The sequence below is a fragment of the Taeniopygia guttata genome, chromosome 21 (assembly GCF_048771995.1).
Source record: "Taeniopygia guttata chromosome 21, bTaeGut7.mat, whole genome shotgun sequence".
In the NCBI taxonomy this organism is placed as follows: domain Eukaryota; kingdom Metazoa; phylum Chordata; class Aves; order Passeriformes; family Estrildidae; genus Taeniopygia; species Taeniopygia guttata.
The window spans coordinates 4,492,495-4,506,706 of record NC_133046.1 but is presented as its reverse complement, the minus strand read 5'-3'; the positions used below and the strand labels follow the sequence as shown (position 1 = coordinate 4,506,706).

Sequence of the window (14,212 nt, the reverse complement as noted above, 5' to 3'; positions counted from 1 at the left end):
TGCTGTGCTCAGTTGCTGTCCAACTGGATTTTGTGTTTTACATTCTTCTTTCAATAGCTGATGTCCAGCTGATGTCCAGCAGATTGTTCCCTGCTTTTGTGGAGGTGCTTTGGAATCCCCCACCTGCAGGTTCCCATCGGTGTGGAGTGCCAAGGACCCATCGTCCCCCTGCACTGGGACCAGCTGTGCTCTGCAAGCCACCCAGACTTGTCTTGGTTGGTTTTACTGCCACATCCCATTGCAAACTGATGCCCACTTCTCTGCTTGCACTTTTGCCCCAAGAGGGTTAATGTTTTGTTTGGTTTTACTGCTTTGGAGGTATTTCCTTGTCATTCCACATTCTGGATTATTTTTCCCCAGAAATGCAATGTTGTAGGTTGAATCCCATCAAACTTCCTGTCACATTTCTGGCCTCTTCAGTACTTCAGTGTCCTCACTGGTGGTGTAAATGTCTCTTAATTTGTCCTCCAAACATTGTTTTACATCACTAGATGCTTGTAGTTAAGCAAACCTGTGTTTGTGTCTACACATTTTGCAGCACCTCAGTAGATGCTTCTTTTTCTGTGAGGAGTCTCACCTGCTTGGTATTCTTCTGTTAGGTTTTATTTTATCACTGGTATCTTTCTGTAGTTCATTTGGAGATCCTGGCACTGTTCTTGAGGTGTCTACTCTTGCTTGTTGCATAAGCAAATGTGGATGTCTTTGTGAGAGAAGCAGTTCCCCTAATGCAGCCCTGTTTCTCTTCAGTGTGCCTGATTTAATCTCAAAACCTTAATTTCTTTCTGGAAATGCACCTCAGCTAATTTAGTTTATTAACTAGAAAGAGATAATAATCCACCATCTAAGAACTGAAATGATTTCTAAGTAAATGAAGCTGCCCTTTAGAATGAACAGGAAGTGGTTCTGTTCCTTTTTCTGTTCAAGAAGTGCTTCTTTCTTCATGAGACACTTCTGGCTTCTAGTTGGTTCTTTTTTCTACAGCTCTCTCGTAAGAATATGTTAGGTTTTCTTCTTGTTTCTACTCAGATTTTATTTTGCAGAAGTCCCTTGCTGTGCATCAATAAACTAATAGTGCTTTTTGTCAGTCAAGTACTGATTATGTTTGCCTGGGAGTGGAATCTGTCGAGATTGCTTTGCATATTCACTCTTCCTAAGGGGAAAGTCAACTTCCCCTTAAAGCTCTCTGGAAGGAATTCAAGCAGCTGAGGCTTGTGGTGACTGTCCTGGAGTGCCCAGAGTCAGGAGAACTGAGGATGGACTGTGGTGTCATCCCACATTTCTGCACTTTTGAAACTCAACGTACTCATGCAGTGGCTAATAAAACTTAGTATTTCAAGAAATAAAAATAAAATTTTTAAAGTGATACAACTTTAGAAATAAAGTGAAGTCTGAGTACCTCTGTGTGAGAGTGCAATACAGGGGTCACTTCCCTTTTTTTGTGCCATCCTCCAGCATTGACAGGCTGGGCATCTCACAGTTTGTCTCCTTTGCCCTCCTCCCTGGAACAAAGAGCTGAATGACAATTTCTTGGGTCTACAGGCTCTGTTCTTCACAACAAAGCAGGATTTGCTATGCATGACTGAAGAAATGATGCATGTAGTTAGATTTCATTGGGTTTCTTTTGTAACCCACAGGATACAGTAAAAGCAAGATGGAATTTTAAAACATTGAGTTTGCTTAATCATATTTTATTGCAGAGTCAATAACCCTAGAGTCTCATGTATAAAAATGTCACAGCTTCTAGAACACTACATTGTCCATTGTTTGTGCTCAGCAAAAATCCAGATGATTTGGAGAATCCAAACTACACTGACACATCTCCCATTCCTTTTTAAAGGGTTGAGTGGGATTGCTGCCCAAACTCCTAACTCATTTTTGTTAGTTTCTGCAAATACCCACTTTATGTCTGAATAATGTTTCCAGGAGGCTGTTCCTAGGGCTCAGTACTACTAAATACCATTTATGTTTAGAATATTCAGTTGCATGCAGTCAGGTTGTCATTGTCTCCCTTTCTGAACTTAACTCAGTTTAACCATTTGTAAGGAATGGAAGTAAAACCTTTGGTGTTTGGACCTAGAGAAGCAGCATAATCCTACATTAATATTATATAGATGTGGTTCCTATCACATCTACCTATAGGAATATTTTTATGTAATAGGAGGTTTTTGGAGAAGTGGGCTTGCATTAGGCTCCTGTTAAACTGCTGTCTGGGCTGGGGGTTCAGAGCAGAAATCTGGGTTCAGATTCAGCTTGATGTTACTGTGTGCAGTAACTGGTCTGGAAAAGGTCCAAGTTAATGAGGGAAGTGCATTGTGTAGTATGAGTCTGGTCAGGTATGATAGGAGAGCTGGCTGAAAATGGACATTGTGGGTACAGAACTTGCTCCCTTTCTTATGCAACACTTCTGGAGGCCACGAGAAGGTTTCTTGGGCCACACAGACATTGTAGTAGGTGATTAATGTTTTCTGATTCAGTTAAATCCAGGACACTTTAACGTTGGTCTGGCATAGTCCATCAGAAACAGAAGCAATTATGAACTTCCTCCTGAAAAGAGCAGATAAATCCTTTGTTAGATTTACCACAGAGTTATTCTACTACTTAAAGTTTTGTGTGATGTGAAATATTTGCTTCACAAAGTAAAATTCTTATTCTGTGTGCCCTCTTCACAGTATTTAGCTGTTAACTCAAATGCAGCTAGACAGAGAGAAAGTTTTATGTCTTCTGGAAATACTTGTATTTCTAGAGCCTGCATGTTCTGTCTGATTATCTTCTATTTCATCTAAAGCTCTAGGGCACAAAAGTAAAAGGAACACTTCTTAGTGTTTTGCATCTTTCCTGTTTTCTGGCATTAGTGTGATTTTTAGATCACTGATTTTAGATCCTTTAGCATCTCTGTGATTTCGGATCCTTTAGTATCTCTGCTAAAGGATGCTGCTGTCTTGGTGTATTCTAACATTTGCCTTGGGTGGAAACAGTTCCAGAGAGCTGCAGATTTGATTACTCTGCATTGGTGCCTCCTAGAATAGAATTGGAGAGCCTTTGGAAAAGAAAAAAATTACATTCATGCATGACCATCAGAGAACCAACTAAACAGTCATCGACGATTGGCCCACAAAGTATTTACGGTTCCAGTTCACAGATCTGCCTGCTCAGAATGAGGTGGGATAAGTTGGGAGCATCTGCCCACCAGGAAGGAACAAAGGCTTTATTCAAGCCATGTCTGCTGCAATGCCCTGGGACAGCCCATCAGGCTGTGGCCAGTGTCGGGCTTGGGCCCCAGCACTGACAAACATCTCACACACAATAAAGCTAATTTTTTTTTTTTTTTTTGGTAGCTATTACAGTGCTGTGTTTTGGATTTGGAACTAGAATGGTGTCAGGAGTGGGATCAAGAAGTGCCCTTTATTTACAACAGGAGTAAAGCTTTGAGTAGACAGTGTCTGAGCATACCTAGTGGTGAATTTTTACATCCTCAGACCAAGTGTAAAGATAGTATAAAGCAGGAAATACCCATTTTGGACAAAATAAAAATCTTCTCTTTATATACTGTATGTCCAGTAATTTTGTGTCCTATTAGAATTTCTTGTTATATCATAAATATCAAGTTCTCTGAGGCTACTCCATGTGTTTAAAGTGGTTGAAATACTAAACCATGTGGCCATTTGCACCGATGGGTTATATTTTCCAACAAAGGGATACAGCACTGCTTTAAAACACATAGTATAAACTAGGAAATGCCCATTTTGGACAAAATAGAAGTCTTCTCTTTATATACTGTATGTCCAGTAATTTTGTGTCCTATTAGAATTTCCTGTTATATCATAAATATCAGGTTCTCTGAGGTTACTCCATGTGTTTAAAGTGGTTGAAATACTAAACCATGTGGCCATTTGCACCGATGGGTTATATTTTCCAACAAAGGGATACAGCACTGCTTTAAAACCCATCCCACTTGTAAGCAGTGTTTTGAGACAGCTTAGCCAAGGTTCAGATTTGTGTAGCAATGACAGGCCTGCCTGAAAGCAGGAGGGCCGGGGGAGCTGCTCAGGTGCAGCCGGGCTGTTTACCTGTAACCAGACAGACTTTTGTCATTAGCGTGAGGTTCTGTGTTCAGTGCCAGGCCGGAGCGGTAGATGGGAGCCCAGGGCCTGCTGGGATGGGGTTTTACACTTGTGCTGTCCTTTTGCCCTTCCCCTGAACTCTTTTCGTTTCAGCCATGAGCAAACAGTCAGTGCCTGAACTAACAACCCCGCAATCCTCCAAAGCACGCTCCTTACAGTACCAAACAAAGGGAGGCCCGCGTGGGCCGGCCCAGGCCAAGGAATGCAGCTTCGGGGTTCTGCTCCATAAATTTAACCAGCACGACAAAAAGGAGATAATGTGAGCCTTCGTGATGATCTGAAAGGGGGAGGTTTGTGTCCCATTGATTGCGGTCTGGCCCAGCGCCAGCCCCGAGCCTGACCGACAGTTGAACCATATCGTTAAGGCGTGTAATACAGCTCGAGTCTTGTACAGCAGCCAATGAGTACATATCCAGAGGGCAAAAGTTTATAAAGAGTCGAGCCTGTCCTGTTTAACCCTCTCACACTGCCTGTAATATACACTGCTGCCATTCACAAATAGGCACTTTGCTATTAAAATGTAAACCTTCAACTTTCTGTACTTGGAAAACCTACACGTGTGTCTGATTTCTAACGTGCAGCAGATTTATAAAGTGATTGTGGAAAAATATCTGATAGTAAAAATATCTGATAGTAAAACTGATCTTTTTTTTTTGTAACCGGGGAAAAAAAAACCAACCCACTTTTATTTTAGCACTACTTCATCCATAGTTACTTTTTTGTTCAGAGATGACTTCTGGGTTGTTCTGCAAACTCTTTCATACAGATGGAGCTATTTATTGCCTTGATGTCACCTCATTTAGCATGTGGCTGGTATTTTTATAGATAATCTTTTCACCTAATGTTGCTGTTAACATGTGGAATGCTCTTTATCAGTTTTGTAAGTACAGCCAGTTGATCTGGATTGTTCTTGCAACTGCACACTTTAAAAATCAAAACAAACCTTGTGAGTAGCTTTTTGTTGGGTGAAGTTTGTGCTAGAGCACTTTGCTGTGCGTGTTGCAGCCCTAGGTGTAGTAATTGTGAAATATAAAAGGAGGGTTGGAAAGAGAAGAAACGTCCAGTCATTAGAGCTGATTGACACAGTCCTTCATGCACAGCCAGAGTCACTGTCCTGATGCTTGACAGGGCCCCTGGTTTGGTTTTTCCCCCCCAAGAAGATTTCCCAGAAAAGCAAGAATACAATCTGGAAGCATTTCTGTTAGATTGAAGTATTTTACACTTGAAGTGACCGTGTTTGCATTTGCTACAACGGGATATTTCTTGACCAGTGTTGATGGGAACAGTATAAACGTGACTCCCCATCCCTGGCAGTGTCCAAGGCCAGCTTGGGCTGGACTTGCAGCAGCCTGGGACAGTGGAGGGTGTCCCTGTCCATGGCAGGGGATGGAACAGGATGAGCCCAAGCCAGTCTGGGATTCCATGAGCACAGACATAAGAGCAGTGCTCCATCTGCTATATGCCCTGCCTGGCAATAGAAACTATTTAATATTTTAAACCCTCACACAGTGCCCTTAGGCTCAGCAGTGTCCTGGGCACTTTGGTTTCACTCAGGCATGTTCAGCTCCTATTCTCAGACAGGTGTTTGCAGGAAATCCCTGCTGAGAACCATCTTTTACATTGAGTCAGAAGGTGAATGGGAGCATTTTTCAACACATTGGTTTGACAAGAAACCTTTAAGGTGACAGCTGCTTTCATCCCTGTAATCAGTACAGGAGGAGTCTGGAGGAAATTGGAAGCTGGGATGGCAGTGTTATGTTTTTTCAGCTTCTTAAGCTTGATGTTACCGATGTGCTTGAGAAAGTGTGAGTTTTGCTGCACAGCTGTTCCAGGCACAGGTGGGGCAAGTGCCAGAAGTTAATGCCCAGAGTGCAGCTGGTGTTAGTGCTTTGTCTATAGTGCAAGCTCATACACCTTGTCCAGATGCTGGATTTGTAATATGGATGTCATAATTAAGTTGTCTTAATTAATCTCTTCTCAATTCTTTTTGCACTTGAAGCCTGTTGAGGTTATGTACTATTGCAAACCCAGGGAATAATTCTTGATTTTGTTTTTATCTGGTGTACAAAACAAAAAGGAAGGGGGAGAAAAGCTCTATCTCCAAGAAACTGGCAGGAACAACTTCCATGATAAACAGTTGCTCCTTGAGCATGCTGTACTCTCCTAAAGGCATGTCGGGTCAGCTAAAGGTCTGCAGCATCTGAGCTGGGAGATCCCTCCAAAGAGGAGGGATTTAACTGTAAGTGGGAGGTTTTAACCCTAGGCACCATTTATTCGCATGTTTCTGCCTGAAACTAGCATTTTGGGAACACGTTTAACAAGCACAATATATTCCATGCATTTGCTGGAATAAACGGCGCATATGAGCTTCCTCAGATCTGCAGTCAGCAGGGAGCTGTCTGGCCCGTGATTTTACACATTCTTGCATCTAACTGAGACGTTCTGATGCCAAATCCAGCACTGAACTGACTGCACCATGTGTGCATTTTAACACACCTTAACAGCATCTGTGCTGGAACCAGCAGCTGAATCCCCCGGCAGAGCTTTGCCGGATCTCTGGGATCAGTGACCTGCCTGTTGGGAACTGCACCCCAAAGTCCAGCACAGGGTGGGAGGCAACTGCACTGACCCTTGAAGCAGAGCACCAGTAGAATCACCAGGGAACAGGGAATCTAGCTGGCCACATGTTTTCCTGAAATTGGGCCCAAGGCATTAAATGTTCTCAGGCACTGAGAACTGGCACATCAAAAACCTGCTGTCTCTCCTCTTCTCTTCAGTAAATTTAGGGAATATTCCTGCTCATCACATGGGTTCAGCACATGAAACAAAGTGAAGTGCATCAGTGAGGAAAGAATTGTGGAAATAGTGGATTTTTAGTGCTGTGCAGAGGTGCATGGTGCACTGCAGGCCCCATTACAAGTGGCACACGTTTGTTTTCATTTGTTACCCGTGTGTTCTCAAGCTATGGCTGCAGCATTGAGTTTGTCGCTGTGATGGCTGAATTTTCAGCTCAATTTTTAAGGCATACATTGTTCAGCATTTAATTGGTTCTGGCACTCCCAAGTGTGCTTTGCACAGTGTCCTCCCAACATGTCTGTGGGACAAGCACTGTCCTCATTCTGCATTTCGTGGAAATCATGTGCATGGGATGGTGATCCTCATGGAAGGCTGCAGGTCCAAGTCAGTCTGGAACTCAAACTTTAAGTGTACCAGGTATTTTAGTTGTGTTTTTTTATGGTAGGAGATAAAGGTTATTCCTCCCTTAATTTACCAGATCGTGTCACTTTCAATGTCTGAAATGCACTGAAGCCTCCTCAGACAAAGCACTCCCTGTATTTAGGAAGCAGACTTTTTTCAGAGCCAGTAATACTTTGATTTTATTATTTCTTGAAACTACCAGCAGCTTTTGAATTGTGTCTTACATTACCTGCCATTTTCCTTTGTTTGAATTAAGATTGTTTTATAATTATTTCAAGGGGATAAAAATCGTTGCCAGGCTGAAAGTCAGTATGCCAAACTACAGCCCAGAACAGGCTTTTCTCACTAAATTTCATGCAAACCTGAGGAAAAAAAAGGAGTTTACAATGGAAACCCTGAATTTTATCCGTACCAGAACCAGCAATTTACTGCTTAACTGGGCTGGAATATCGAGGTGGGGAGACTGGACCTTTGCTGGTGACAGTTGCTGAAGTTTTAGCAGCAAGAACTGGGTCTGGCTAAATGAAATGATTCCTAGAGAGTTTTGGGGTGAGCCCTGGGTCTGAAGGATCCCTTGGGAGGGAGCCCATGGCCAGGAGCACCCCAGGGAGTGGCCATGGGGCTTGGCTGGCAGGCATGTCCTGCAGCAGGTCGAGTCTCTGAGGAGCCTGGTCCATCCAGTACTGCTTCCAGGTGCCAGAATTCCATCTCCTTGCACTTAGAACTGTTGTTTGTGCAGGATTTGGGTGTGCATGCTCAGGCTGGGTTTTTGAACAGATCTGTGGTTGCCACTGCTGTTCCCTTACCCAGATGAGAAATCCCCCAGATGCACATTTTAAATGAAATCCAGTGATTACTGTGTCGGTCATGGGGTTTTGTCCATGTTGGTTTTTCTCAGAAGTTGCTACATTTCCTAAAATTGTATTATGATGAATAATTATTCTGGGTGTGATACTGAGGAAACTGAAAGATGAACATTTGTAAATAATTTCTAAATCATTTTAGAATAGGGATGGTTTGTTTTAGCAGAACAACATCTTCTGATATACAAAGTTTGAGGCCTTCTGAATTTCATTTTTTGAATGTTTTTGTCAAGGTACTCAGGGTACAGTTCAGGGAAACTTTTTAGGTCCAAGAGACCATCGGAGATAAGTAATAGTTGTTGTTCTCAAAACCACTGTGTATTTATGCACCTCTGCAGGAATCACAGATCCTGGTCGGTGATCTACAGACCTGAAGGGAGGAACCTGTGGGTGGGTACCTGACAGGGGCAAACATGGAGTGAAGGAACAAGGACAGGTGATTCTGGAAGGCATTTGACGTCTTTGAAGAGTTTTCTCAACCTAAGTTGGTCAACAATTATCCCCACTAATATCTGACCACTTCCTTCATCAGATTGATGATGTGTTTGATTACAAAACTTTTGGCTTAAAACTGGCCAGCTGAATTCCAAGGATTCTGTGAACTGCTCAGCAAATGGCAAGCAGTTAATGCCAGGCACTGGTTCCAGTGTGCAGAGTCAGCTGGAGTGAGAGCTCCAGTGCTCAGCTGGGAGCAGGGCAGGGCTGCAGTGTTCATCTCGAGCTCCCAACACCCTCTCCCAGCCCTTTGTGCCTGCATCCAGCAGCACCATTCCCCGCTGTGCCGGGCAGACGTGAGGGCATTCCTGCCTTGTATTGCTTTTGTGTGCTTATTAAAAAGGAATCAGCAGATCTGCTGAGTGCCTGGGTAATGGAACCCAGATGTGGGCACTGCCGCCCGCTCTGCTTGACAAATCTGCAGCTTTTGGGATTTCACCAGGGTTGCTTATTATTTACAGAACGTAACTTGAGACAGTAGAACAAATTTTTAGATTAAAAAAATCAAGTAGTGTGGAATGTTTTTAGCTGTGCAGACCAAACAAAGCAGTTTGCCAAGGGGTTGATGGACTAAATCCATGCAGTTTAGGCCCAGCACCAGTGGCAACGGGTTGGAGAACTGCTGGCCTTATCACCAAGAAGGGAATGATCTGTTATCACCAGGATCAGTGTCTAAGCGTGGAGGGCACAGTGAACACTGAACTTGTACTCTGAAGTGCTTCTTCCATTTAAAAACAAAACCAAAACATTAAACCTTGGCTCAGAAATTGCCAAAACTTCAGAAATTCATTGTGGTGTCCAGTAGCTTTGTAGCACTGGTACTTTTCCTCTGTCCTGCTTTGAGCCAAACATTAGAAACCCAACATTAGGAACCATCAGTTCTCTGAGGTTACAGTGTCTGTGGGATTAAGAGGTCCTGTTCTATCCCACTCCATAGTCTTGCTTGCAGTGCTTCAGATCCCTCTTCTCAAGGAACTACAGAATATCAGAGAGCTGGCACAGGGGAGTGTTTGTCTGAGGGATGGTTCATGTAAAACCCACTGCACGGTGCAGCTGCTCTATCCCATATCCAGCCTTCTTGAATGCAAGATGGAACATCTCAGCAAAACATATTGAGTGGCCCCTGTTAATTAAAACCCAACTAAGGCTCTTTGAACTTGTCACTAGGTGCCATAGAGAGGTTTAAGACCCAACAGGGGCTTCTTTGATTAGTGATCTTTTGCCATTTTCCTGCTTTTAGAAGTTAGAAAGTAAGACATGCAGCAAGATGTGAATTATATTGGTTGGAATTATTTCATTTCTCTGGAACTTTTGTCTCAATATTTTGCATTCACGGAGGCTAACACTTTGTTTATTGCTTTTTAAGACTCTAATAGATAAAAACAAATGTGTTGTTCACTTCTTGTGTAGGTTTAGAAAGACAAGAATGCTGTACTTGGTGCAGGTGAATCCTGTGTGTATCTAAGGAATTTAAGGGGCAGGAGAGGTGACTTGCTCCAGAGCCATAGTGCTTTAATAGCACAGCTCTAACCGCCGCATTAAGAGTTGTCAAAAACTTAAAGGAAAACAAATTTTAAAAGGGTGTCCAGGCTTCAGGTGTGGGTCAGGGCTGCTGAGGGGGAAAGGTGACAAGGAAATGAGGCTCCAGAGAAAACATCTGCAGAGCGTGGATCCCAGAAGGTGAGTGCTCTCTCCTGGTGGTGGGAAGCTTCAAAAGCAAAGGTAATGCTCCATGGGACCTTCCTGTCCCTGGATCAGAAAGGCTGGAGTTCCTTCTGCAGGGTTTTACAAAGAGGCAGGAGGGGAAGGGAGAGCACTAATCCAAAATGGTGCATTTGGCTGGGAAATTTGTAACAGCAGTAGCCTGGAAGAGCTGTGAAATACCATGGAGCAGCCCCAGAGTGATGCTGCTGGGAAGGGACAGGGAATGAAGCAAGGCTCGGCAGCCTGTAACACAATCCTTCAGGGGCAGGGCGTTCCAGGAGCTTGAAGGAATTCAGAGTATTATTTTTTAACAAAATTCTGCTAAGGGAGGAACCGAGCCTCCAGTTCTGCAGTGCTGTGGCCAATATCAACCTCTGATGGCTGTCAGCCCACAAGTGTTTGTCCTTTTTTTTAATAGACACACAGAAAGGTAAAGTATGCTAAACCCTGCTTTGGGGACCCTAATTAATGAGGATTTTTCTTCTGTCTTAATTTAACTGCATGTTCCTATTTCCATAACCATAGAGTTTGCAATCTCCTGGCACTGTCCATCGGTGAGAGCTCTCTCTAGGTTTTTGCACTCTTACTTTCTTTAGAGCTCTAAAAAGAAATGGTCAAATCAGTAAAACTGCTGATAAATACATCCCAAAATCTTCAGAGAGTATACACTGCTTAGGTCACTTCTTCCTACTCAATTGTAGACAAAACTCTTCTATTTTTCTTATTGTATGGTTCTGTGTCTCATAGAAATGTATGAGTAGACACCACATCTTCCAGATCCAAGACTTCCAGGGTCTACACGCCGTGTTTGTGAAGACCTGGGATATTTTTAAGCCATTGTATTTCAAAAAGACAAGAACTGTGTGTGCAGAGGTGTGAGTGGCAGGAAACCTGCAGCAGGTGACCCCTGTGTGTCTCTTGCTGCAGGACCAAGGCGGAGCGAGTGCGGAAGCCCCGGTGCTGCAGGGGACCCCAGGGGCTCCTGCCCCGCTACCTGGAGAGCCAAGCAGAGGGACAGGAGCAGCTCTTCAAACTGACAGACAACATCCAGGATGAGTTGTGAGTACACAGCCACTTACACAGCGACTCTGAGTACTTCTGTTCTTGCTGTCATCATCGCTTCGTGTCTAAAACTGCTTCACACACAGACACATGTTCATTCTGGGCCCTCACCACGCAAGGACATTGAGGGGATGGAAGTGTGTTCAGGAAAGGGAATGGAACTGGAGCACCAGGAGTGTCTGAGGGAGCTGGGGGAGCTCAGCCTGGAGGAAAGGAGGCTCATGGGGGAACTTCTGGCTCTTCACAGCTCCCTGACAGAAGGGTGCAGCCAGTCAAGCTCTGCTCCCAAAGAACAGGGAACAGGAACAAGGGACGGGATGAAAGGACATGGTCTGAAGTTGCACCAGGGGAGGTTCAGGTTTGATATTGGGGTAAATTTATCCATGGAAAGTCATAAAGCCCTGGCACAGCTTCCCAGGACAGTGGTGCAGTCACCATCCCGGGAGGGATTTAAAAACCACGTGGATGTGGCACTTGGGGACATGGGTTAGTGTTGGCCTGAGCAGTGGTGGGGAACAGTCGGATTTGGTGGTCTCAGAGAGCTTTTCCAGCCCAAATCTGTGATTCTACAGGGGGAATATCAGGTTGTTGGACTGGAGTCTAAATACAGAATTCACCATTTGCCCATCTCCACCATAGTTACTGATCAGCTGTGTCAGGGGAGGGTGTTAAATGCTGTGTCTGTCACCCATCAGAGCATCTGCCAAGGCAAAGGGTCAGAATTGCTGATGGTGGAGCTGGCAGAGGGAGGTGCAGGTTCAGCAGGGTCACTTGGTGTCACCCAAGGTGTCACCAGTGTCACTGGGCAGGTTCCATGTGCCACTGCAGCTTCTGCCTGAGGAAGAAATTGCAATCTGCCACTTACGTGTCAGCCTGTGAGTTCACACGGGGAGTATCCTGTTTCTGTCTCCTTTCAGGATCTTTGTGCCTATTCAGGATGGCTCTTAGGCAGGGAGACTGGAAAGAGCAATTTGTGACCAAAAAAATGAGTAGTGTAGCCCATAGCAGTGTAGTGGCCTTTGTCATTGAGTCACTGTTCATTCACTGTGACTCTCACTATTAGAAACATCATTCAGCAGGAACACAGTGTTTCTTGTCATGGAAAATAAATACAAAATTATGCCTCTGACTTTTATCCTAGTATCATAATCAGAAACACATTTGAAGACCTGATTATTTGCATATTTTCCTTCAGAGTTAAATCCATAAAAGGGGGTTTAATACCTTGCTCTACTGTTCTAACTAAATGTTTCCACATTTTTTTCCAGTTAGGCTTGCTGTTTCACTTCTGGAAAATATTGTGTAATTACTTCCTGATGTTGTTAAGAACCCCACAAATTCTCCAGAGATCTGATTGCTTCTACTTTGTTCTACTGGATCATGTTTCATTTAATTTTTCATTTTATTAATTTGAGATATTTTTAATAGTGTAGATGTATGGATTAAAAAAAAAGTTGTATCTTGCAGTAATATCTGAAAAGGTTAAAAATACCCATTTTAAGAACTTCACACTGAGAAAAAAGAAACAGTTGGCAAGAGCAAAGGTAGTGGTGCATGACTCAAACTTAGAACAAAATGCAGAGCCTGAACTACAAATTAGCTAATGTTTCTGGGCTTCTCCATTAACTCACTGACCTCTGTTTCCATTCCTCAGAATATATACATGCCACCAGTAAAAGTCTTTTAAGGAGAAGTACCTGCATCATGTGCTGCTCTTCCAGAATAAATGCAGGCCATGGTCAGTGCCCTGGACCTGAGGGCAGCTCTCAGTGCCCCTTCTCTCCCCATGGGTGTCCTGGAGCCCTGGTGGCATCCTGACCTGGTTGGATCTGATGCCTCCCTCCAATACTCATGTTTGATGTGCCTTCCAGGGCATCAGGCTGTTCTTCTGCAGCTGTGCTGCTGCTCTGGGTTTAAATTAAATTCTCTGTGACACTTCATAAAAAATGTCACTCTCCATCCTATTTAACTAATTTCAAAGGCAGAAGTGTTTGAACTCTGGTGGAAAACTGCAGGGCAGGTGCTGATTTCCAGAACTCTGTTAATGTTGTCTTTCACCTGGGTTCCTCTAAGCCAAACTCCACTTTTCTTCCAGTTTATATTACTTAAAGGAACACAGATTTTTTTATCCCCTCCTGGAGCTTCATCCAAGGTTAGAGCTGGGCAAAGCATGTTACAGGCCCTTTTTAATGAGGCTGTGTCCTTCTCAGCACTGACATGACAGTGTGGGCTGGAGCTGGTGTGTGCACCTCTCCCAGTGTGAGGGGAGGGAGGGCAGGGACACAGCACAGAGGGAGAGGCAAGTTCAGTGTCTTTGAGAGGACTGGGAATACAGAATTACTGGAGTTATCCTTTTATACCACAAAAAGAAACTATGGCCTGACCTCTTGCCATATTTTTGGCTATTAACATACCTTTTATAGCTCTGGGTTTATTTGGCTACAGATCAGAGTAGCTTGTGTGCAGGGATATTTAACTGGGAGAGCCAAGAGTGCATTTGGAAATGAAGAACTTTTCTGTTTACCAGAAACACTGAGTTAGTGACAAAGGTCACTGCTGTCTAAGCCAGTGGAGGATTCTGCAGGATGTGAGGACAGCAGGCAGGTTTATATGAGCAGTGGCTCAGAGGGCAGCAATTGGGAACCTGCCTGACAGCAGCAGAATCCTGCTTTACAGATGCTTGTCAACCCTGGGGGCTGTTGGCAGAGATTTTTTACTCTATTTAGCACTACTCTATTACTCTACTCAGTTATGATTCCACATTCAAGT

General features: G+C 43.8%; 1 protein-coding gene across 7 annotated transcripts in view; it reads left to right on the top strand.

Moving 5' to 3' along the window:
* Positions 1-14,212, top strand: part of VPS13D (vacuolar protein sorting 13 homolog D) — a 95,842-nt gene that overhangs the window by 78,869 nt on the left and 2,761 nt on the right. For all 7 annotated transcript variants that reach the window (XM_041720310.2, XM_072917478.1, XM_072917480.1 and 4 more), the window contains one exon: positions 11,309-11,440. In XM_041720310.2, the coding sequence (XP_041576244.2) occupies positions 11,309-11,440 (132 nt within the window). The remainder of the gene's footprint in view (positions 1-11,308; positions 11,441-14,212) is intronic.